The sequence below is a fragment of the Strix uralensis genome, chromosome 2, assembly GCF_047716275.1.
Source record: "Strix uralensis isolate ZFMK-TIS-50842 chromosome 2, bStrUra1, whole genome shotgun sequence".
Classification (NCBI taxonomy): domain Eukaryota; kingdom Metazoa; phylum Chordata; class Aves; order Strigiformes; family Strigidae; genus Strix; species Strix uralensis.
In genome coordinates, this window is record NC_133973.1 from 110,745,537 (window position 1) to 110,770,395 (window position 24,859).

General features: G+C 43.2%; 1 protein-coding gene across 2 annotated transcripts in view; it reads left to right on the top strand.

Moving 5' to 3' along the window:
* SMAD9 (SMAD family member 9) overlaps positions 1-23,661 on the top strand; it is a 43,275-nt gene extending 19,614 nt beyond the window's left edge. The window contains exons 3-7 of one of the 2 annotated variants that reach the window (XM_074859803.1): positions 2,129-2,386; positions 5,218-5,355; positions 7,131-7,352; positions 11,761-12,017; positions 16,389-23,661. In XM_074859803.1, coding sequence (XP_074715904.1) covers positions 2,129-2,386; positions 5,218-5,355; positions 7,131-7,352; positions 11,761-12,017; positions 16,389-16,532 — 1,019 coding nt within the window. In that variant the 3' untranslated portion in view covers positions 16,533-23,661. The remainder of the gene's footprint in view (positions 1-2,128; positions 2,387-5,217; positions 5,356-7,130; positions 7,353-11,760; positions 12,018-16,388) is intronic. The other variant, XM_074859804.1, reaches the window with a different exon arrangement.
* The last annotated feature ends 1,198 nt before the right edge of the window (positions 23,662-24,859 follow it).

Genomic DNA, 24,859 nt, shown 5'->3' on the forward strand with positions numbered 1-24,859 from the left:
TGTGAATACCTGTATTGCCTGTATGAGTTCTACCGGGAGAGCGTAGGAAATGCAAAAAGCTAAAGAAGCGGTAAAGAAGCAGATTACCTTTCTCTACCAAAGAACTTAAGAGGGTGGCAACAAAGTCTTCATCCCACAGGTAGCGGCATATCAGAAGCAAAAGGAAAGAAGGTAGTCTCCAAAGTACCATCCTTGTGCTGGCCAGAATATAATTAGAAATGCATTGGGCCAGAGAAGAGTCTCTTAACAGATGTCCCAGTGCCTGTGTTTCCAGGCAGGCAAGATGACTTCTGCAGTGAACCCCCTGTCATCAGTCTGATCTTTTACATGTCTTTAGGGCTTGGTTCTTCAGTTCATGGGTGACTGGCAGGTTCCCAAATGGTATATGCCAGTGGGTGGGCAGGAGCATGGTTTAGCCCTGTCCCAGCTTCAGCATAGTGCTACATCAAGCAAGAAGCTGTAAACCTGCCGTTGGTACCAGGCACTGGTCCTCCTCCTCCTGCTTAAACTGCCCCAGCTCTCTGAGCAGTTGATGTGCACTGAGGGTGCACTCCAAGGAGGGTGTTCCTACAGCCTCTTCTCATGCACATGTTTTGCATTATCTATATATTATTTACTTTATAGCAATTATTCCACTCTTTCATTATGCTGGATAAATGAGAGTTAGCTGTAATTAAAAGCTGTTAGCTAACCTACCTAAAAAGAATTGGCCTTACCTAGACAGAGCTTTTGGGCCCAAACAATATGTTAAAACACGTTCAAACCATATATTCCTGTCAGCATTTATAACCAAAAGCACACATTGCTATTTGTTTCCATAAGCTAGTAAGGATAGACTGAAAGATTACATGCCGCTGGGTTTTAGGCCAGAGGAACTGTGGACACTAGGTCAATCAATACAAGCCTGCTGAATTGTTCCCTGTGTTGGGACAATTTATCCTTGTCACAACAACTCGAACTGCCTCCTTATCTTCTCTGGTGGCTTTTAGATCTGCACGATAGCAACTGGGGATTCATTCTCCCTACCTGTGTTTAAGGCCTTAACTAAGATAATTAGGCACTATTTGAGCTAGTAACTAATAGAGATATTTTGGATCACCCATTGTAGGTGCTGTTCCCCCCCCAAAGACCATGGAGGACCCAGTTAAAGCCTCAAGTTGAACTCCCATATGCAGAACTATTTAGCAAGCCTCTTTGTGTTCCAGCCTAAGGGCTGCATCTTCATAGGTAACTCACTAGTCAGGTTTTTTGAAGTGTTTTGGCTCCAATTCTGCTCTTGCTCCTGATATGTCAGAATCCAAAATAATTTGGGTCAACTTTAGGTTTCTCAATTCAGCAGTGCTGTTAACAGCACTGACAGTATGAGATGTACGTGAAGACAGTTTGTGAAGAGAATTGATATCTTTTATTAGATCAGTTTTTACATGGATGAATTTGGATTTCAGTTTTCTGACCTGCGTTTTTCATGACTTAACAACCAACCATTGACATTTGCCTCCTCATGCTAGATCTTTTCTAACTATATTGCAAGAGCTAAATTAATATTGCTGCAATATTTGAATTGCTATTTACATTTCCTTTTAAAGATCCCACTGTCTATCTGGCAGCATTTTCAAGTACCTGAAAACCTTTTAAATCTGGTGTCTAGATTCAGGTCTGTGCTTCCTTTTGACCATCTGTAAAACACTGATAGTAAAATATGCAGTGCATTGTGGAGCACTATTAATTATTATTAAACTTGTCTGTGGTTTTGGCAAATCCTGTTGATAATAATTAGCAAACTCCTGACATGTACAGTCTTTCAGGAAGGAAGGAATAGGTAATTTTGAGATGGAGAAATGTGCCACTTGCATTTCTGTAAGACTCTGTGCATGTGAACCTTATGGTATCTTGCTCAAGTCAGGAATGAGTCCATCTTTTGCATATGGAATTGCTGCAACTGGCTTCAAATCTGGAAACAAAAGGTCCAAGAATCAGCTTTTGGTTCTTGGTTTTGGACGGGTTTGTTGCCCTTCAATGACAGCAGTATTTGGGCAGCATGGAATATGCCTTTTTTAACTTACAAAGAGATATAATTTCAGGAGTGCAGTTTTAACCAGATATTTTCTGTTCTTGTTTTTATTTTCAGTCCTACCTCCTGTACTCGTTCCAAGACACAGTGAGTTTAACCCTCACCTCAGCCTCCTCGCCAAGTTTCGAAACACTTCTCTGCACAGCGAGCCGCTGATGCCACACAATGCCACCTATCCTGATTCCTTCCAGCATCCTCCATGCACCCCTTTTCCGTCATCACCCAGCCACATGTTCTCCCAGTCACCTAACAGCATCAGCTACCCCAACTCACCAGGAAGCTCTTCTGGACCAGGAAGTCCCTATCAGCTCACGGGTAAGAATGAGCTTTCCTGACTGAGGCAGTCATGTTCTTGCCAGGGCCTGGGGTCAGGTGCCAATTCCGTGTGCTCCCCCCAGGCTGTAGCTACAGATTGAACTGTTGGACAGGATGGATTTGGAACATGATTTCTTGTGACTGTGTCCTATTGTCTTCCAGTCCTTGAGACAGATGCTGAAGGGACTAAGTGTTATAGTCATCCCACTCCTAGAAGTATCTGGATGAGATTTCATGATTACTGTAAGGGGAAAGTTGAGGAGAGGAGCAGGTGAACCAGGCCACCTTCTGCCTAAAGCTTCCCATCCAAGTTTCTGATACAATGCATGGAGAAGAGCAATTGCAACACCTAAGTTAAGCGCCTCTAAAAGAGATGGTCAGGGTAGGGACTTTTAGAAACTCCATCAAGAGAGACAGGATAAAATGGGAAAATTGGTATACAGAAATATTTTTTAGTGTATGGTGATCCCAGACGGTATAAACTTCAGGAAAGTAAGGTGTTTAACAATCTGGCCCAACACTTGGTGAAGCCACCAGGCAAATTCCTATGACTTTGGAATGTGTTTCATCAGCTCCACAGTTCTGAGGTCGACAGGGTTATGTCACTCAGATTGTTTGCATTTTGAACTCCTTACTTAGTACTGCTCTAATTACCTGTGAATTTAACTATGCTTTTGCTGTTAAATATACCAAGAAGGCATCATGCAACACAGCTGAGAGCTAGCTTTAATATCAAAACATGGTTCAGATTCACTTCTGCACTTTGTCGTAACTCAAATAGATTCAATGATCTCAGCTTTTTCACAAAGATGAATTCAGGTCAGAATCTTGTAACTTAATGTTTTAATGTCTCAACTACAAAGCATTTAAGTTAATGTCCTTAATGATGTGCCTGTTGATTTTAAGTGCAAGAAAGGTGTTTATTTTTACAAGGTATTCGTAGTTTTGAACTTCCTTTTAAGCCGGACACTTTCAAGACAGTGTGATGTTTTTCCTTCCCTCTCTATTCATTGAATGGACCTTCATTCATTTCTTCTCTAGATCTATACTTCAGATTAAATCACATTTGGCAACATTGAAACATTTCAGCAAGTAGTAGGACTTGTTTGTCTTCTCCCATCTTTTTCTTGCACCTCTGTGTAACCAAGCTGGATTCAGTGGAGCTGGTCCTGACAGGTAAATCAGGTCCATTGTAACTACGTAATGACTCTGGCTTGTGCATTTAACCGAACTTGGGACCTTGCAAAGCTACTTAAAAATGGAAGTGGCTCAACCTGAGCTTCAGTATATCACAGCACACAGCATGCTGATAAGCATAATTTGCCTGTGTAACAATCAGGGATGGAAGACTATCTAAAGCAAACTGGAATGACATCAAGAACCTTGAGTGGGATTGTGTGACCAAATATAGATGTCAACAATGCAAATTTCTGCATCTCATGCAATTGTCTATACTCTCTCTGTAATCAGTGGAGAAAAACAGGCACTCCTAGAACAAGATTCATTGCATCTTAAGGTGTATGTCTAAAGTAGGTGAGATGCACCATGTCTGCAGGTGCCTATTTTTCTTTAGTGGCTATAAGGAGACCTTATGGTGACTAGCTTGGGTGTAGACATCAAAAATATCTGTATAACCACATTATATTCTTTTCTGTGACTTGTATTCTCTTCCACTCTTCCTTAATTGTGTTTGACTGTTCTTGCTTGTTGCATTTTCTTTGGGAGGGTTATGTCATCTATATGTTAGAAATATGATATAGTGTATGACATTTCTAAATCCTGATCAATCCTTAAATAAAATAAAATTCCTTACTTGGAAGATTCAATGATTGTCTTATGAGACAGTCCACATTTATCCACTCTGAGTGAAGTTGCTCTCTTTTGAGGGCCAGCCAACAGATCTCAAACACAAGAGGAAATTTCAGCCCGGAACCAAATTAAGCCCTGGTCTTCTTAAAGAGACCCTTAGTCCTGCAAGCTTGTATATGGCTGTAATTTACACATAAGCCCACTGAGTTTCTGTTTAAATGAATGAAACTACATGCTTTTAGTGCTTATGTAGTGATTTTCGACATTTTCTAATACAAAAATGAAGTCCCTTTTTCTTTGGCTTTCTAAAGCCTCCTGTCTTTCTTGAGAATCCCCACTATAGAGTCACCTTCTGTTTTCTAGCTTACTGTACCATAAATAAAACAAATCAGGAGCTGGGTAGGTTGTGAGTTGATACTTTTTCTCCATAAATTTTGTCACATTCATTGCTGTTTGATGTGAGACTGAACAAACCAGAAGAGGCCCAGCCTTCCCTTGTAGGACAGAGGTACAAAGGACAAATCTGGAGGGAGTTTTGCCAACTCTGGTTTTAGAGTGCTTTAAAGGCTTTCCGTAGGCTTTTTTTATAAACTGTGAAGAAAAAGAGCTTTCTCCCAGAGGATCAATTAAAGTTAGCTTCTGTTCTTAAATCATCCTCTTCAAGTTTTAAATTTGCAAGAGAACTCTGGAACTGAAGAATCAAACTGCATTACTTTCTTAGGGTAACAACTGGTGTTAACAGAGAGCTTGACTGGACACCGCTCTAGGCTTGAGGCCCAGTTGTGACTGTTCCTCTCTCTTTCAAGTGCAGCACTTCCTTCCTGTCCTTCCTGAACATGTAATGGTCTTAATCTGGAGACTGAAGGGCAGTCAGGTTCAGATTTGTGCTCTGTTTCCAGCCCTTCTCTAGCTAAACAATGATGAAGAAGTTAAGTATTCACCAGGAAAAGCCAGGGAGAAATTACCAATGTATTGATTTAGGTGTTTTTTCTTTCTTTTCTTTCTTTCCTTCTTTCTAATAGTGGAAACTCCACCCCCACCTTACCATGCAAGGGAACCTCCAGGAACCCACAATGGGCGGTCAATGGATGCAATAGCTGAAAGTCAACTAGTGCTGTCTTTGCCCAATGGAGGTAAATCTGCCGATGGAGAAGCTGAAAGTAAATAACCATTTGTACTATTCTTCAAAGAAAAACTGTTAAGCAAAAAAATTGTTATTTGAACAAGAAGGCTCAGTGATCTGTAATAATAGGTTTCAGAGTTTTGCAGTAAGGCTGTGTCCCAGACCCATCCATTAGCTAGCAGAAAGGGTTGATTTAAGAATTCAGTGAATTATGTGTGAAGTTACAGAGTTTAGACCTTATTTGCATTCATGGACTATTACAGTTAGAAGGCTGTTAATGAAAGCAAGCACTGTTATCTATGTTGTAAAGACAAAGATATCAAATCAAGGATGGTGAGGCAACATAACACACAAGAGCACTCTCAATATCAGAACTGATTTCTTTATCACCTTCAGTTCTGGGTTTCAAGTACTTTAAAGTCTTGTGGTTAGGACCTTTCTTACTGCCATCTTTGTATTAATGTTACATTACTGGCTGGCTGGAAAAGAAAGGACGTGTTCTAGTGAAATACAAGAAGATTTGTACAGAAGGCCAAACTCTTTGTCCTCATATAAGAATGCTTTAGTGGGAGAGTGCATGGGTGGTCAGAGTAGAAGGGTCTGGGATCCTCCTTGCTCCCCGCAAAGCACCTTTATGACCTCTCCAGCATGGTCTCTACTACCTCCAGACTAGTAGAGGCAGGTGGTGCCTCCACCATTCAAAACCCATTGCTGCAGAGCAGCAAGGGGAAATGGAGTTCTTCTGGGTTTTCCTTTGGCTTCCTGCTACTGCTAGGGAAAAATCACCAGTGTTCTTTTAGTCCAGCATATTGTAGTCCTAAACAAATGTCCTTTATGGCGTGAGGACTGAACACTGTGCACATACATGCACATTAAAAAATATTAACAGCCTTCTGAATCAGTGAGGAACATGTATGTATCACAGAACTGGAGCAGGAGGATGAGGGTTATAGTGCTGATTACAGATGGGTACACAGAATGGCCAGATAACTAGTTATCAGACACCAATACTTTTAAATAAATTGTTGAGATACTTTAATCTCTTTACCATAGTTTACCATCCTTGATCACTGCCCTAGTGAATATTAGTTGGAAGTTTATTAGACGTTATGCACAGAGGTTCTGTGGGGGCAGGGGGGCTCACATGCCTGTGGTGGGCAGGCAGGATAAGGTTCCCACTAATTCCTGTAGGACGAATGAGGATCAGAGATTCTGTTACATCTTTGAGTCTTTCTTTGCCTCTGAGTTAGAAAACCTGGGCAGGGGTAAATCCAAAAGAAATGACCTTCTGACATTTCTGTTTACAGTCCCACATGGAAGTGGAAAGCCCCAAAGCATGCAAAAAATTGGGGGGGAGTGATTGATTACTTCTGAACTTCAGAGTTTGGTATTAGGCTGAAGGCTTGGCTCAGTTTTGACTTGCTTTGAGCCCATCTGTTATCCCTAGTGGCTGCTGGTGTGCAGAGCAGATGTATCCCTTACTATTTTCAGTGTAGAGATTGGGCCCCAGTTCAGCATGGAATGTCAGCATGTGCTTAATTTAATGCAGTGGAGTTATCACTTTTAAGAACAAGTGGGACTCCTCAGAGGCTTAGAGTTAGGCTGGTGTACCAGCCCTCTGTGTGTTTGGGGCTTCAGTCATAAAATTAAGAAGAAACAGAAGCTGCTGTTGAGATAAAGCATGACCTAAGTGACTCTTTAGATGAAGAGCTGAGTGGGGTGGGAGTGGGAGGGAGAGAGGAAAGAAAACAGAATGATTGTTTAAAAAATATTCCTGAGACCTGAGCAGCTGATTAATTTTATTTCCTACAGGTTTCCGGCCTGTTTGCTATGAGGAACCCCAACATTGGTGCTCAGTCGCCTACTACGAACTCAACAACCGGGTAGGGGAGACTTTCCAGGCTTCCTCTCGAAGTATCCTTATAGATGGATTTACAGATCCCTCAAATAACAAAAACAGGTTCTGCCTGGGACTGCTCTCAAATGTAAACCGCAACTCTACTATAGAAAACACCAGGAGACACATAGGAAAAGGTAAGAGGAAATCCCTTCTCCTCAGGATTATTCAGAGCTTGAAAGAACTGTGCATTGCTTTAACAAACCTAGCTGATTTGTCAGATGTGCTTGCCTTAAAACCAAAGCTCTAAGATTACTTCTGAAATAGAAAAGCGGCTGATTCTTTTCTGACTGGATAACGATCAGCAGAGTAGCTCCTTACAAAAGCTATTTACTTGGCCAGCAAAGAGAAAAATGTTGTTTATAGTTGTGTGTTCTAATTTAGCAGTATGTATTTTCATTTTATTTATTAGAGCTTCTGGCAACTGGGAATATTGCCATTGAAATGCCACTAAAAGGATAATTGCTGGTGCCTCAGGGCTGGTTCTCCTCCCACCGAATAACAAAGGGAGATGGAGTTGAGTTACTTAGCTGAAGAGCTCTACCAGAGTTGCCTTTGTAGCTTTTCCCCCCCTACCAGTCTCATTCCCTGCCTTGTCAACTTCTCACCAATGAAACGAAGTCATGGATTCTCCCTCCAGCAGTTCTTCTGGTATTCGCCACTTTTGGTGTACGTATACCCTGTGCATGCAGGATCATATGCTACTGGTGACAAGTACGAGGAGACCACACCTGGACATGCATGGCTGCACACACTCCATCCCAGCTCACTAGGGCTGTGTAGGGGCTGATATTCTTAAAACTTACTGTTGTTTGTGACGGTGAGTCAGAAGTCCTGTACCGGCCACTTCTCTGTGCAGATGGAGCTTTGCCTGTTCTGGTATATCCAGTCTAGACTCATTATCTTGCCAAGCTAGCCTCTCACCAGTAGCTGCCTGGGAATGGATTTCCCACTGGACTAATTAACTCTAATTGTTCCACTCCTATTATCTTGTCAACCTCACCTCATTTCCCAGGCCTAGAGCAGTATTTTAATTGGCTCTTGATAGTCTAGTGTTGAATGACTGAATATGAGGAAGCTCTGAGACAAATGTGACATAGTTTTTACAAACAACAGTGAACCTGAAGGCTAGCGCAGGAGATGTTCTACTTAGCTCTTGCACTTTTCTCCGGAAGGGAAAGCACTTGTGTTGCAGATGCACTGTGTGAAGCCAGCGTGATGCTGTCATGACAAGCGTCTGTCATAGTAGTTTGTTGTGAGGGGTAGAAATGAGTTGTCCATCTAGTTCTAACTTACTCAGAAAATAAACCAAAGCTTCTCTATCAACATAAGCTGTCAGAGGGGTGTAGATCAAAGCTGAGCCCAGCCCTAAAAGAATGACAAAAGATCCCACTCAAAGCTGTCATTTGAGGATGTTACATCCTGTGACTTTCTGCCCAAAAAGAGGAAGAGACAGAACAGAAAGAAAATGAGGTAAATGCTAATGGTCCTCATGCATTCAAATCTGAAGATCTGTCTTCATTGATTAAAAGTCCTTTAAAGTCTTACACTAGGAATCTGCCCAAGGGAAGGGAGCAGGTTGCCCAGAGAGGAGCTTAGTATATCAGAGATCCTTAATTTTACTGCTCTTCCCTGGTTATGCAAATCTTAAAAAAACATGTTCAAGTGGAGTAGAAGTGGCACCAGTACAGGCCTGCAGAAGAGCACAGAGCAGCTCCAAAAGCTGTAGTTCAAAGGCATGCTGGACGGATGAAAGCTACTGAAATGGATACAATTGTCACATGTTAACAGGGGAGAAAAAAGAGTGAGTAAACAAGATTAGCTCAGTAGGATAAGGATATGTGATTGAATTGTCATCTAGTGTATCAGCGTGAAACGGTTTCCTGGAAATACCACATCAAAGCTAAAAACAATCCAGAACACAATGCGACATCTACTAGCAATTGGACCTGTTTCAGCAGTCAGACTTCAAGGACAAAAAGGGGACTTCTGATTGGAGTGTCAAAAAGATGTGGATGCTTGGAGACTGCTGAATTTCCAGTTTCTGCAGAGAGCAATGAAACCCCACTAAAACATATGTACCCTTGATTTGGTCTTCTACAAATATGTATTCAGCTGCTTGGCTTCCTTGAGGGTGCTTGTCTCTGGTGATCGAATACCAGAAGACTGAAAATACACACTGACATTTCATTACTGCTGTATTTATTGTTTTTAAAAAGTCCACAAGGAAAAAGCAAATTGTAGCCTTTGCTTTCAGAAGTGACTTTGGTAGTTTTGTTGTTACAGCACACAGTTTGCACAATGCCTTTGAAAGCATTAATTTTTTTCAGAGGTTGGGTTACTCAATATACTCTGAAAATCCACCTTTAAAATTTTTCACCATAGCGCCCAAAAGTGTGGTCACCCTAAACCAGTAGCCACACCTGAAGATTTGAAATGTGGAAAACATTTATGTCCTTATTCTTCTCTCCCTACCCTGTGTTCTCACTCTATTTCAGAAAGTTATAGGGACTCCATCAAGGTCACCTAGGACCTTCGTGTTTTTAGTCTCTCCCTTTTATCCATCTTCCGCAGAAGAGAAAGGAGACACAGGTCAAGTAATAGCAGTCACAGTGTGCAACACCCCATAATGTCTGGTGCAGTTGGACCGGAGCTGACAACTGATCTAATGGAGCTGTCATCTCACCCATGTTCCCAGTGCAATGCTAGTGTGTGATCAGAGCCACACCCCCCACAGCTCACATCTAATTTGAGATCTCGTGGGTGCATAGAAGTAAAAGTCAAGTGATGGCTTGAAGACAGACTTTAAGGTTCCCGTCTGAGTCATCCTGGAAGTCTATGGGAGAGCGTATTTTTCCCAGATTCCTTTCCCACTCAACCTGCTTTTCCCTGAGCCTTTCCCACTTCTGTTTAGAGGCTGTTTTTGTCCTAAGGATGTGCTGCTGCCCCTTGCTGTCATGACCACAGAATGATGAACAGACTGGGAATATGTAACCAGTCTTTTTTGTATGAAAGACAGCAGGAATAAAACTAATTACAACTGAACTATTAAAGCATAGTTATCACTGGCTTTGCAGACACTCCGCTGAGACTCTGTGAACATGTGCATTTGTATGTAAGGGTTTGAATGCCATACCTGGGAATAGAGAGGAGGATTTTATTTTTATTTAGTGGTGGTTTTTATGAGAACAAAGAACTGAGTTCCTCCACTTCTCTTGGCCATGGGAGGGGTTCATTTCACCTAATCTAGCCATGGGAAGGGTGAATGTCTAGGCATCTTCACAGGATGACTTGGCCCCCTTCAGGGTGTGGTTTCATGCTCACGTTTAAGCAGTCTGGATCCCCATCACCGTGCTTGCACTGATGAAGATCTCACTGCAAATAAATATTTTGGTTTGTTTTGTTTGTTCTTGAATTTATTAGCTGGTTCGGTTCCCCGGTCTGGATAGCTGCCCAATCCCAGCCATTGCTGCCAGCGTGAAAGCAGGTTGGGGGAAGAAGCAGCAGGGGCAGGGAATGAGAGAGCCTTTTCAGCACCTGCACAGACTTCTATCAGTTTAAGCTGGCTGTGAGCCTGCACTCTGTAGCGGATGGAGTGAATCATCTGGTCACAGTGCCTCTCATCATTTGTCAACTAGAGAAGGCATCTACACAATTAGCTTACACAAGATCCCTAACTTTAAGGTTGCTGAACTGTGCCAAGATAAATTCTCCCACCAATTAGGTATATTTTCATGCAAGCAGATGTCCTGGGAGGACCAGAGTCTTTGAATGGATACAAATGCTTCCATCTTCATTTCCCCAAGGCATGGTAAAAATTGGAGAGTTAGTATTGGTAGGTCACTTGGGCACTGAAAAGTCCAGAAGGAAATAAGTCATTTTCTTGCTAAAGGTCACTTTGAACAGGATCTGATGAGTAAGTCATGTCATGTAAATGCAAATACATGGTTCTGACATGGTGGATAAAGCAAAATACCGAAATGCTATTTTAAGTACACACCATGCTGTGTTTGAACTGCATGAGATAGGATCGTGTAGTAAAAAAATAGCGTGCAATGAAGTGAGTCTTGGTCAGCATGCATGTGCTCAACAGTGAAAATACATTTAGATGTGTAATGCATAACAGATTTGTCAGTTCTTTGGCAGTTTTGATCCGTGTTTGTATATGGTTGACATATGTTTGGTATTTATGTGTGTGTATATGTATGTGTATGTGTGTCTTCTCATAAAGTACTATGCCGTTGGGTTAAAGAAGTAAACCAACTTTCACTAAGAAACAAAGAAAAACATCACGTGCCAAGCCTTTTTCCTTCTAGACTAGTACCTCAAAATAGTGTTTATGACAATTTCCTCTTAAGGTTGGGGGATCCATTTTACAGATATGCACACAGTTTACTGTCTTTTAAAAGGCACCGTATAGGCACTGAGTGCCTGGAATGATCCTGGGTTTGTATGCCCACACCAGTAAGATAGTTAAAGAATTACTGGTATAAAGTGTGTTGTGAACTATGGAGAAATAATACACATTATTTTTTCTTTTTCGAGGTGTTCATCTTTACTACGTTGGTGGAGAAGTTTATGCTGAATGTGTCAGTGACAGCAGTATTTTTGTGCAAAGCCGCAACTGTAACTACCAGCATGGTTTCCACCCAGCCACTGTCTGCAAGATCCCCAGTGGCTGCAGCCTCAAGATCTTCAACAACCAGCTCTTTGCCCAGCTGCTTGCCCAGTCAGTCAATCATGGTTTTGAAGTGGTGTATGAGCTGACCAAGATGTGTACTATTCGAATGAGCTTTGTTAAAGTAAGGATTCTTGGTTTTCTCTTGAATTTGTGAAAAGGCAAATCCCATCCCTTGCTAGCTTCGGTACAAAACTAGACCACATCAAATCCTTCCCAAGTGGGGATTTAGACACCCAACTTGCAAATAGCAGTTCAGACTACCTGTGTTCCAGTATTGCCTTAAACTTCTAGGTTCTTAAAATCCCTAGCTTTTGTGGTCAACCTGGAAATTTCTTAGATTCAAAAACTTAGGTATTCCATAAGTTTTTTGTGGAAAATAAGCAGAGATTGCATGGAGATGTACCCCCATTGATTGCATGAAGAGCTTAGTTTAGAGGGGCTTAGCAACATGTAAATGTTGTAGCACACATCTTAAGCAGTTGTGATCTCTCCTATTGTTAATAGTTTGCAATAGAGCTTGGCAGAGCCATAGATCTGAGAAGAATATCCTTATGTCTCTAGACTAATTAACAGTCTCACCATTACTATAGACTGGTATATATGGTCTCAGTCAAGAAACAGTGTCCTCCTTCAGCCCCCACTGAGCTTGCTGGGAACTGTTGTTGTTTGCCACCTGTCTGATCCCTGGTAAGAGATTGTCTTAACTTCTGATGACATTCACTCTGGCCAGCCACACGACCAGAAGGGCTTCTTGCAAGCAGAATACAAAACCGGAAAGAACATCTGACCTTCCCCCTGTTATTTGGAAGAGACAGGAGGCCACAAAAGCCGTTATTGTTTCCATATCTTCAATATCTGAACTTTGCAGTCTAACTGCTGTGTGTGAGATATATTAGTCTTTGTGGGAGTTTCTTAAATCTTCTGAATGGCCTTCTCACCAGAATGAGATCTCTTGACTCTTTTTAGCACTTAGGATTTACTTAGGTGCCTACTGTAGCATCTAAACCCCAGAGAATGGTGAGTATTTCAAGACTGTTTACAGATGTGATAGAATGACTTCCTATAGTGCTGCTGGGTAGAGCTGACAGCAATGTGTTCAGCCTGCAAACTAGAAAATTTGCACCATTAGAAGCCAGTTGGTCCTGCTAGGTACCATTAAGAAGTGGCTTCAGTACATCCCTTTGTCTTGCAAATTTGGTTCTATACAAATGACTGAATCAAGTTGATTGAATTCCCATCTAAGATACTACAAAACTGCTTGAGGTTCGAGCCCAGTTCCCATATGTTCTGCAAAGCAGATGAGTTAAATCCCACACAGCTTTCTGGTCTGACTGTTTCCAGCCATCCTTGGGGATCCCTCTCCTTAGCTCTCTGAGAGTGTTAAGAGTGCCCAGTAACTTCTCCCAGGAGTCCAAGCCAAAATCTCCCTGCCTGTGACCACACTGTTGCTTTGTTCTTGGGAAGGAACTGATATCTTGTTCACACGCAAGCATTAGGGGGAAGAAAAGAAAGCAAGAAACCCAACAAACAGCATTTTCTTTAATGAAGACGTGAATGGGCATGTTGTTTGTAAAGGCAGTGTAGCCAGTTACGCAATATTTTCATTATCTCAGCAACTCAGGGGCAGTCTCTTTGATGTGTTATCTGCCTCCATGCCCAGCAAGGCAGCAGAAATGGTGGTGCTGATGTAGTAAATAATGCTGTTGCCATATTATCACCTTGCTTTGTTGAAACAATAGCAGCCACTATCATGCCTCAGGCACCAGAAGACCAGTGCAAGGAGGTTATTTTGAACCCTTTCCCATGACCTTTGGAAAACGGCTATGCAAATCTCATTTAGGTTCTTCCTTCCTGGCCTGTAAAAACCCTTTCCTGTACTGGAGTCTTCTCAAATTATTTCTCTTCCAAGGTGTGAGCCCTGGTGTGTTCAGTCTGAGGACGGGAATGCCCCTGGGTGTTGGGTATGCAGTGCACAGAGGAGCATGCTGTTTGTCAGAGCCACACACCAAGAGTCCCCAGGTGCAGGGCAGTCCTGTGGCTTCTCCCCTGATTCATGTCCAGATGCTGCTGGTCACCTACAGCCCACAGGGCAAGCAGAGCCAAAGGGCTGGAGACCCCACCAATGCTGGAGCTGGGAGGCAGGGATGGGAAGGGACCAAGACAAGAGAAACTTGCCAGGACTGTATCATCTTCTGGAAGCAGGAGATGCGACAGAGGGAGGTGAAGGTCCTGCCCCCTCTGATACTCTTCATGTGCCCATGGAGCAGCTGTGAGGAGCTCAAACCTCAGGCAAATGTGAGTGTATCATCTGAGAGCAGACAGCAGTTTCCATCCAGTGAGCACTGCTGATAACCAAAGCAGGATGGCTGTTGTCTCCTCTCCACAGATGAGGCAGCTGTAGCACAAAGTGGGGAGATGGAGAGTTTCTCCAAGCTGAGGTCTGAACCCAGCACCCTTCCTCCCACATTTCCCCAGGTCTTGGGGCTGCGGGGATGACCCAGCAGACTTGGCCGTGCTCCACTGCACGAGGCAACTCAGCGCTCTGGGACATGGCTGGAGCCTGGACTGGACAAAGCTGCTGCCCACAGGAGGTGGGAAGGGCTGGCAGGTGCATCAGGACCCCTCAGCTGATCTCCCCAGTGCTGGAAGGCTTATTTCTGGTACCCCCGTGGGTGTATCGATGTCCTCTTCCCAACATCTGCGCAAAACACCACCACAGCTTTGCAAGTTGTTCTCATTTAATCCTGCCCTTAAGAGAGCTCCACTCCGGGTTCCCTTCGGCCCCGGGGATGTAAGGAGGCTGCCTGCGGCCCGGGAGTGATGTGCGGGAGGCAACGGGGTCCTGCCCTCCTGGCGAGTCCCCTGCTGGGAGCTCCAGCCGGCAGCCTGGGCCAGCAGGGCGGAGTGGCTGGGAGCTGCCAGCAGAGGGAGATGGCCAGCCACCGCCACGCGCGGCCAGGCTCCTCCGGGTCGGGCACCTTGTGCTTGCAGCCTGCCATTCCTATTCCTCCGGATTTTCCGTCCTGCCGGTCAGCAGAGGTGCACCGACCACTCCGACACTTGCCCTTCTGGCCGTGTATCTTCACTGCAGCCGAGTACTTAAGACTTCACAGACTCAGAAGTCTGACTGCGTTGATATAAAGAGTGGTATTTTATGCAGACATTTCCAGAACATTGATCGGAGCTGCCTGCGAACACAGGCCCTTTCTAGCCTGATAAATGCTCTGCAGGTCAGAAAAATGCTGCCTGTTTAAAAGTACTCCTTGGGCTTTGGTGGGTCCATATTGTACTCTTCTGCTTTCTTCCCCCTTCTCTTCATTAAGTAGAAATGAATTTTATCCAGATCACTTATTATATCATCTAGTTTTGGTGTTGATCCTAGTTTTGCAGCTGCTCATCTAGAGAAGTGGCTTCTAGCAGCCTCAGTTGTCCAAGTTGTTCAGCACTCTACAATTCAGGTACCTTTGGCAGGCATCAATCTTAATATACCTCCATGTTCTTTTTTATGACAAGAACATCAACCCGCCTGACTAGCATAACAATAGGTAAGGCTCAGCTTCTCTGACCAGTGGCTCACAAATGAAAAGCTACATCCTGCAGTGGGACCAGGTTTTGCACATTGCCCTGTGGAAATCTGAGTTCAGTTCTGGCAGTAAGACAGCCGGTGAGCTTTGAGACTTTGGGCTGTGACTTGGATGTCTTGTGTTGCTGTGAAATCAGGCTGCCTGCTTAACAGGCAGACACTCTGCCTGCTTGGTTCTCTTTTCTTCCTGCCAGCACCACATCCTATCGTCTGTCAGACACTCCATATCCCTTATCTCCCTGAAAGAGCTGGAGAAATTACTGCATGACTTCCCACAGCAGGCAGCTGGGAACCCCCATGGGAAAAGAAGACATGTTCAAGGATAGAACACCTATGCGAAATGTCTAGATATAGATTAGATATGGTATATAGGAACCTTGCTGGAGGTTTCCAGAGGTTCAGATAAATACCTAGAACTTCTAGAGTCTCAGACTCATAAGATGCATCTCTACCAATAAATGAAGCAGTGCCCAGGATCATTCCCAGTTCCTGTTAAACTGTTATGACAGGGCCTGGCCTGCTTTTCATCTGCACCAGACAGCAGTCTGGCAGACTTCCCTGCGCACGTCTCTGGGGTGCGAACAGCAGGGACCGTTCCCCATGGGCAGTTTGCAGGCAGCCAAGCTTGGAAACAGACCTTTCCATGCCAGTTGGTCTCAGCACCTGGAAGTGTGACTGAGCATTTTTAATTTAATACTATAGGGTCCCTGAGAACTATGATAACAATGACCTTAAAGGAGCAAAGTTTCTAGAGATTATCCCTAGGACAAAGCATTAAATCTTGGGAACTTGGGTGATGGACTACCTGTAGTTGTGTTAGACTGTCAGCACTGGAGTTGTGATTTAATGTTTTTTAAAAAAAAAACAAAACAAAACAACTCACTTTTCGGTCCTTTGATGCTTTTATAGGGCTGGGGAGCAGAGTATCATCGCCAAGATGTTACAAGCACGCCCTGCTGGATTGAGATCCACCTGCATGGACCATTGCAATGGCTGGATAAGGTGCTGACACAGATGGGCTCACCTCATAACCCCATCTCCTCAGTCTCTTAAGAATCATCTCTAGAATTCCATTAGGATGGATGCTATTGCAGGCAGTGGCTTATAGGATTTCCAGTGAACAGAAGCTTCTATATGTAGATGTATGTAGATGTAAATATATCTATACATAGTCTACTCTCCTTTTTTTTTTTTTTTTTTCATGCTACGTTTTGTGGTTTCTAGTTATTCTGATGCCAGTACAATAAGTTTAGAAATTCAGGTATAGCCTATCTGTTCTCTAGTACAAAATAAGCCAAATTCCTGCAAAAGTGTCAAACATTTCCTGTGAGCATCTTCATTCCCCAGCCAAGCCAGTAAACGGTGCGAATTCTCAGCACTTTCACGTGGATTCAGAAACCTGGCTGTAGCTATTCCTAGTAGGTGAAATTCACCCCTCTGCAGGCAACCAAAGTCAGATCTCTACACCATTTATATCCATTTCACATCCTAATTTCAGGTCTAAAAGAGGACCTTAGGTGGTGCACAGGACTTATGCATAGAGATGACTTTTATCCAGTGAACTGAAGGACTAAACTGCAATTCCAGTCTGTCTCCCTACTGCAAAGCACGATGGGACAACAGATCGTCTGAGGAGCTGAGGCATCCCTGTCTCCCCTAGGATTTGGCAGGAGGAGAGAGCCCTCAGGACGCGTTCAGCACTGGAGCCTTGTCAGAGCATTCTGGACACATCCGAGTAGTCTGATACTGTTAACAAAGTAGTGTACAGTACTGCTGCACTGAAAAGCAACAAGCTCCTAGGAAAAAAAAAAAAAAAAAAGAAAATTTGAAATATATGCCTATAAATTTAAAAACTAATTAACTTCCAGTGCTTTTCTGCAAAGTACATACATACTTGCATATGTATCCGGCATGTAAACTGAATCCTATCCATTATACAGTATTGATGTAGTTTGTTTTAAAGTTAGGACTGTCTGTAGTTAGACTACTGTGCTGATATCAAGGGTACGTCTAAAAGGGACTTGAACTGTGATTCAGAAAAGGGAAATGAAGTGTGCATTGAAGAAACGAATAATTACTTTATCATTTATCTTGGGATAGTCTCTGTACTGGGAACAGGAAGCCCCACGCTCACAGGATGCAATGAGAGGGAGGTGGGAATCAGCCATGTCTATCCCCTGTGCTGGGTCAGTCCTCAGGATCTGTCTGCAACACTTGGGTTTGACAGAGAGGGCTTTCCTGCCAGTCACTTTGTACATCCCCATGGATAGTTTCTCATCTTAGATACAGGCTTTATCATTTGCAGCACTTTTGCCTCGCCTGCACCGCAGGATGGTGAGGCAGCGTAAGCCATGAACAAGCGAAGAGTGAATCTACGTGCAGAACCATTTTTAAAAGCTCCTTGTCTGCGGTCCTTCTGTAAGCAGAGAAACCTATTGCCCATACTCTCATCCACAGAGCCAGGCTTACAAAATGCTGTTCACTTGGTAACCTCTTCTGAGGAGGCAAGAGAAACTTCTACTACATTTTGATTGTTCCTATTACCTTGCTGAAAGGTTAGAGGATTGTTTCTTTCCAGGCATAACAGTCCACTGAAAATTGTTTTGCTTTAAGGGTCAGAAAGAGTGATAGCTTCTCCAATCTCATTCCTCCTTAGAACATACCAGAAGTATCCTAAGGAAAAAAAAAAATTTACAGAATGTTTCTTTTCTTCTCACACAATATCTGGTGACACACATTTTACTGCATAATTGGAAGAGGATGCCTGAAATCTTCGGCTACATCACATACGCAAAGGAAATAACATTCACTGGAAAGACTTTCCATGTGTTTTAGATGCTATGTAATACCTGTTACAGGGTTGTAATTATGAACAGAGCAGAAGAATCAGTAAACTAGCAGGGTTACCTCGTTTGAATACATCTTCAGCTGCCTGCAGAATTCTTAGGGCACAGAAGGATAAATTACTGTTAAGTTTGAGCAGTAATAGCAAGTTGTATAGGAAATTTGTAAATGCAAAGAACCCTATTCTGTCACCATTTGATGTCAGCAGTGTCACTGTGGGATAGGAAAAGCTTTACAGTCTCCTGCAGCAATGAAATCCAATAATAATGTTACACAGAAATTCCAGGTGTGCCATTTACTGTTTAGCAGACAAAAGAAAGATTGGTTTGGAAAATCAGCTCCCTCTGTTATCGGTGTCACTGTCCCGAGGTACTGGTAACACGGGTTTTAGCATGTTTATTGCACCCTTTCTCCAATAATTTCTCAGTGCTTTTCATGTTGCTCATTCCTTTCTTAGCAGTGAAGGACAGAGAAAATCACCTCTCCCGTCCAGGATCTAGCTGTCTTTTATCCTAGATACTTCCTTGCCTTTTAGGCTGAAACCTCCTTCCCTCCCAAAAAAGAGAGAAGCCTACGGGTTGCTTTTAGACATTCTCAGCATTGTCATCTTGCTCGCAGAGAGCAAAGGGGGACATTCTGAGGTGCATCTGCTCTTGGGCAGCTCCAGAACCCACTTTCCTGCCAGTGCTGCAGAGGAAAATTGAATGGCCGGTGAAGAGAAGCAGGTTCCTCTGGGGCATCATTTGTTTCATCAAAAGGCAGATATTTCAAGCAGGTGAAATACACTCTGCTCTGAACATGCTTATGCCTTCCCATTGAGTATAAGGAGAACTTATAAGGGTCACTAGCTCAAATGTGGACTGTTACATTGAACATATCCAAAAGTAGGTGAGGTGGGCCATAGGGAAGATGTGGTGGCTTTCCCAGCCTAGTAATGATGCTTGCTTAGTAAGTGTCTGTTGTTTAAATGGAAGTTGGGAAATTCAGAGCAGTTTGTCCTTTCCTGTATGTCTACTTCTATAGTAATCCTCATACAAGGATTTGGCTTCAGTGCAGTCCACACATGCATCTCATTAGTCACCTTAATACTCCCTTACTAGTAAGTTAAGAGGCATTTCTGGAGCATGATTCTTCTGACCTATTTAAACTGTCTGCATTAGGATGAGGTGAATTTCAGCAAATTTATCTGTTTGCTGAAAGTTGGATTGAAGCACCTGATTCTGGGCAATCAAAGCCAACAGCCATCTCAGAGCTGTTAGCCTTTGGGAAGGCTGGTATCACTGTGTGAACTATTTCCTATTTTGGTGGCCTCTACGGGCCTACTCATCTGTATGAGATGCTGCGCAAACACAAAGCAGCTGACAGCTCCTTGCTGAGAGAGGGGGAGAGCTCACATCACAAGGGAGAAGTGGTAACAGTAGATGAGGCAAACAAGTAAAGAGGAAGATGACCTCTGCCCAGATGCAGTGATAAAAAATAAGGCTAATAAACCCTTTATTTCCTTTCTTTTTGAACAAAGTCTCTTACAGACTTCTCTATGTGAATTGAGCTCAGTTAAAAATTCAGGTTTCTCATAATTTACAGCAGTGTAACTTTGTATCTCAGTCTAATGTATCCCCATTTTGTAAGGAGATATTTTCTGTTGAAAGGTCTTCATGAACCTATCAACCTGTAGTCAATTTAAAGCCTTTAAATGTACTCATTAATACTCAAGCTTTGAAGATGGGCTTCCTGAGAGATTTAAAACCACTTATAGGGAGAGTACTTGGTCGAAGGCAAATTTTTTAAAACGTTTTTGAGTCATCAACAGTTCAAACCCTCTTGAAAGTTTCTGTGGAGAAGTACCATGCATCAGCAGGCAGCAGTGGGAGTTTCATCAGGCAGAGGCATAAAGCACATTCATCATGGTACATAGACCACTTATTTTCCTATTAAGTGGTCAAGAGAAGATGACTGCTTAATTGCTGCCAGTTCTGCAGCAGCACCAGTGTTAATGTGCCATCTTCATCTAGAGGTGACAGAAGCAAATCTAGCCACTGACTGCATGGAGACATCCAGTGGCACTGCTGCTCTGACGTCTCACTCCCATAACCTTGCACTGTAACAGCTGGTCAGGTACGGTATAGCAATGGCTGTAGCGTTCAGCAGCGTAGCATGTGCTTTGCCTCCCCACCACAGGCTACGCCACAAGCATCTTTTTACACCTTATGAGAGTTTCATGTTTTGCCATCTGAAAGATAATGTATCAGCAACACGCAGGCGAACTGTGGCCCCAGGTAACATCAACTGGAGTCAAGGAAATTCCTTACATTTCTTCAGCAAGTACTGTGTCAAGACTTTCACTGCCCTGAGCAGCCTTCTCCAAGTGGTCCCTGCCTTGAGCAGGGTGTTAGACTTGATGCCCTGCACAGATCCCTTACAATTTACATTATTCTGTGGGTCTGTGCAGAGATTCAATGATAACTGGTTGCCACAGGCCAGAGCTCTCTGTTTGCAGAGACAGTTTCAGGATGAAGCATGTTTATCCTTAGCTATTTCTGCACGAGTTCAGTGCAGGACAGAGTTACAAGATATTAATGTTCCCTCAGCATAAAATCAACACTGCAAACGTCTCTCACTGTAAACATCATCTCTACTGCACAGCTCTTAAAAATGGAGAAAATCAAGCATTTGTGACTGTAACTTTATCTAATCTGCCCTTGTTTTTCCTGGCTTACAACACTCACCTCTGCCTATAAGCTCTAAGAACCAGAAAGTCTCACTAGCAACTGAGGAGTTGCACAAACAGCTGGATTTACAGAGGCAGCTCAGGCAGAGCCTGTTTGCTTCTTGCCTGGATGGAAATGATTTATAAAGAAGCTTGATTGAATGTAGTAACTTTGAAAGGGTCTCAAGTATAAAGCCAGTTTTCTTGGCCCAGTAGAGACTTCTCTGGTGCAGCTATAGCTTTCAGGAATATTTGAGCACTACATGGTGCTCAGCACAAGAAACATTACATCCTCCGTACTATTCACCTTTCCTCCCGGCTCCCCATAATCTAACTTAGTAAGACCAAAACCAAACACAATAAAGAAAGATTAATGAGTCATAGTGTAATTAAATACCATTTTTCAAAGTTGAGAATATAGATTTATATCATCAGAAATGCACCAACCATAACATGTCCCACGTGCTCTCCAAGTCAAAGGCAAGAGTTCCTTGCTCTGGAGAAGCCTGGAGAGCAGGCTGTTACTTCAACATCTGAACCCAAGCCCTTCTGGGTGAGTGAAAACCCCACTGAAGTGGCTGAGAGATTTTTTGTAGAGGACTTATAGTTCATGGTTCGTTTCAGTAGCCAGAGATGCACTTAGAGAATGAAGGAACTGGGGAGGAGGGAGCATATGACCAGATATGGTCAGAGGTCATCGCTGGAGGTATCAAGGCAGCATGTGCTTGGGCAGCCATTGTGTTCACTGGAGCTTTTTACATTCATATCTACACTAAACATCAAGACCTGTTTTAGGAGCAGTTTGGAGTACCACAATCCTTAATCTGGTGCTTCTTGTACACACAGCCTGGCTGAGTGTGCCAGCCTCCTGGTTAAGCCATGAGATATGTTAGGGCAAATGGTGTTCCATGTGATCCAGGGAGTATGCTCTGGTTGTATCTTGGAACTGCACTTGCAAGATTACCCTTTGCCTCGCTGAAGGACTAATGGGGAGTTCAGTTTTGGGGCAACCATTCAAGGACACTACAAGCACATCCAAGTATGTGCTTCTCAAAGAAAACTGCAGTCTGAAACAGAAACTGCATGACTGAAAGACACGGATATATAATCTACCTGGGGCAATAAAGCAACTTGCTTCATGTTTAGGTAGGAAATTGCAGTGCCCAAAGGAAGGTGGAATCAGCAGGAGCCTTCACAGGGACTCCTATGAAATCACATTTATAGCAGGAATTAAGAATAGACAAGTGTGCTTCCCTGAGAGCAAGTAAGAGGTCGGGTCACCATCCAAAAAGAGCCTGATAGAGTTGGTCCCATCTTGCAGCCAGAAGAGAGATTATGTGAGACTTTAGATCTGTGAATAAAAAGCTTCTCAACCTGGAGGCTTCATTGCAGCCACTGAAACAGGGCTTCTTCCTAATGGCAGCTCTGGGAGTACAGAAAGCCTGGGGGGGCGGGGCATTTAGTCTTTGCTCAGCAGAGAGAAATCCCTTTCTGTCTCTAGTGCAGACGGACACTTTTGCATGTTGTGCACCAGCACAAAACACAGCCATTGGTTTGTACTGATCATCTACTCATAGGAAGCTCCAGAGTGGCCAGGAGCAGCCAGAATCCTGTTACCCGCTCACCCCAGGGCTTTCCAACAGCTTGCCCAGGTGTGCCTTACATTATATTGCCATATTGATGCCACACTTTCCTGCCAGGGAGGTGAGGCCTATGAGAGGCCCATCAAGAGGATGCCTCCACTTGCACCTGGGCCATGCTTGCAAACATGGTGCCTGTACAGATAATGAATCTAATTTGCAGGCCATGTCTCTTATGCAAGGTAGATGTAACCACTACGTCCTCCAGAGTCAGCTACTCTTCCATTATAGCCAATGTGAACATCTGCAGCCAATTGTGAACAGTTTTTAGGTCTTCAGTCATAGTGTTTTTATTATCCATGGATGCTGCTATTTTATATTCTGTGTTAGTATTCAAATAATATTGCATATGGATAGCATAGGAAGAAATAGACCAACCAGTTAATAATTTTAAATACAGACCTCGTCAGCAAAGAAAAGCTAGAAAAAACTTGGTAAAGCCTGGCCCCTTGCACTTTCACAGTAGTGAGCACATCACGTTTCAAAGTGATTTTTTGATGTTAAAGTGTGTGTTAAATCTTATTAATTCAGTTACATCCATGAGAAGCTTTGCAAACAAGAGCAAGGGAACAAACATAATGATGAGCAGAGATAATGCACATTCACATAAATTTTCACTTACTCAAGCAATTGGAGTTTTTAATTATTTATAATTCTTTTTAAGTTAAATGTACCACAGCATACTTTCTGCAGATAAATCAGTGTTAGCAATTTAATCCCTCATTTCAGTATCACCTCTGTGATGTAAATGGGGCTGAGAAGTGAGACAAGGTGGTGAAGGAACAAACCTTTTTGTGTGGATCAATGAAGCCATAAGGTTGTAAAGTTCTATGCAGTCCAGGGGCCAAAATTGCAGATTCAAGCAAGGTGCGGTTTTTTTTGTGTTAAGTACAAGCTACCAGTCTTGTGCCAAAAAGCACCATGAATCATACATAGATTTAACAGTGTCACTTCTGTCTATGAACAATTCTGCCCTCTCTTTTCCATCAGAATCAAAGCAAAACATCTGCACCATCCAGAACAAAGTATTATTCACAGCTAGTGATAATCTGTAAAACAGTGTAGATTGCTGTATAAAGAACACTACTTGGACTCTTGCCTCTTGAGAATGAAAAATCTCAGACATACTTAGTTTCAGGAGCCTGAGAGATGAGGGCAGCTCAGAGTCCTCCCATCAGCCCCAGAGTACTCTGTCCCATGCCCTGTCATGTCAAGAAAGATATAACAATTGCTAATCAAGTGGACATTTTCACAAGCATTCCTCCTGCTGCATTTGATTTGAGGCATGCTGAAGTCAACATATTTAGCCTGATGTTTGAACAATACACTTTTTAACACACTCCATTTTCTTTGGCTGGAATTATTCTATTGTAAAAGGGATTATTCACGTCTTGTGTTTTATTGTTAATAAAGATATTTCTGATTTAAGAGCTCTTTCCCTTGTTGTCTCCCGTTTTTCTCTTTGAAAGAGACTGGCCCTGGAAAGCTGTAGGGCCCAGTCTGATCACCAGTGGCTTTGGTAACCGCAGCATTTAGAAAGCCTTTATTCATACATCACTCTTAGGCAAGAGGAATCGGTGTGTTCACTGAGTAATGGGATGATGCAACACTCCCAGCAGAATGGGATGCTGGACACTATAAAATGGGTTGCAAATTAATACAGCATAAAATCTACATGTTACAAAGTATATGCATCCCTCACTGTCCTGTGGTAGATTTGAAGATGCAAGAGGATGGTTCAGCTTACTTTTGAAGGAGGCAGCCCTGATCCGACAGGCAGTTAACGAGCAGTGATGCCGCCCTACGACAGAAGCCCTAGCTGTGGACCAGATCAACATTAGTGGGCAGACAGATGTACTGCTGTGAAGGTCTCAAACTGCTCAAGGAAAAAGAGATACAGTAAGAATGTACTGTTACAGAGTCAGGTTTTAAATCTTCCTAAAATTCAGATTTTGTTCTGCAACAACAGAAGCAGGGGAGAAGACGACATAATGATCTCGGAGGCATGCAGTTCACACACGGCTTGGGAATCCCACCCAACACCCTGCCTGAACGGGGCAGCCCTGTTGCCAGCACATCTCCTGCTGTCTGCACCGGCCTGTCAGGCACTGCCATCACAGACCACCAGAAATACAGGATAGGTGAGCTGCACTGTGCTGAACATCTCTATGCACATCTTCAGCAAGTTT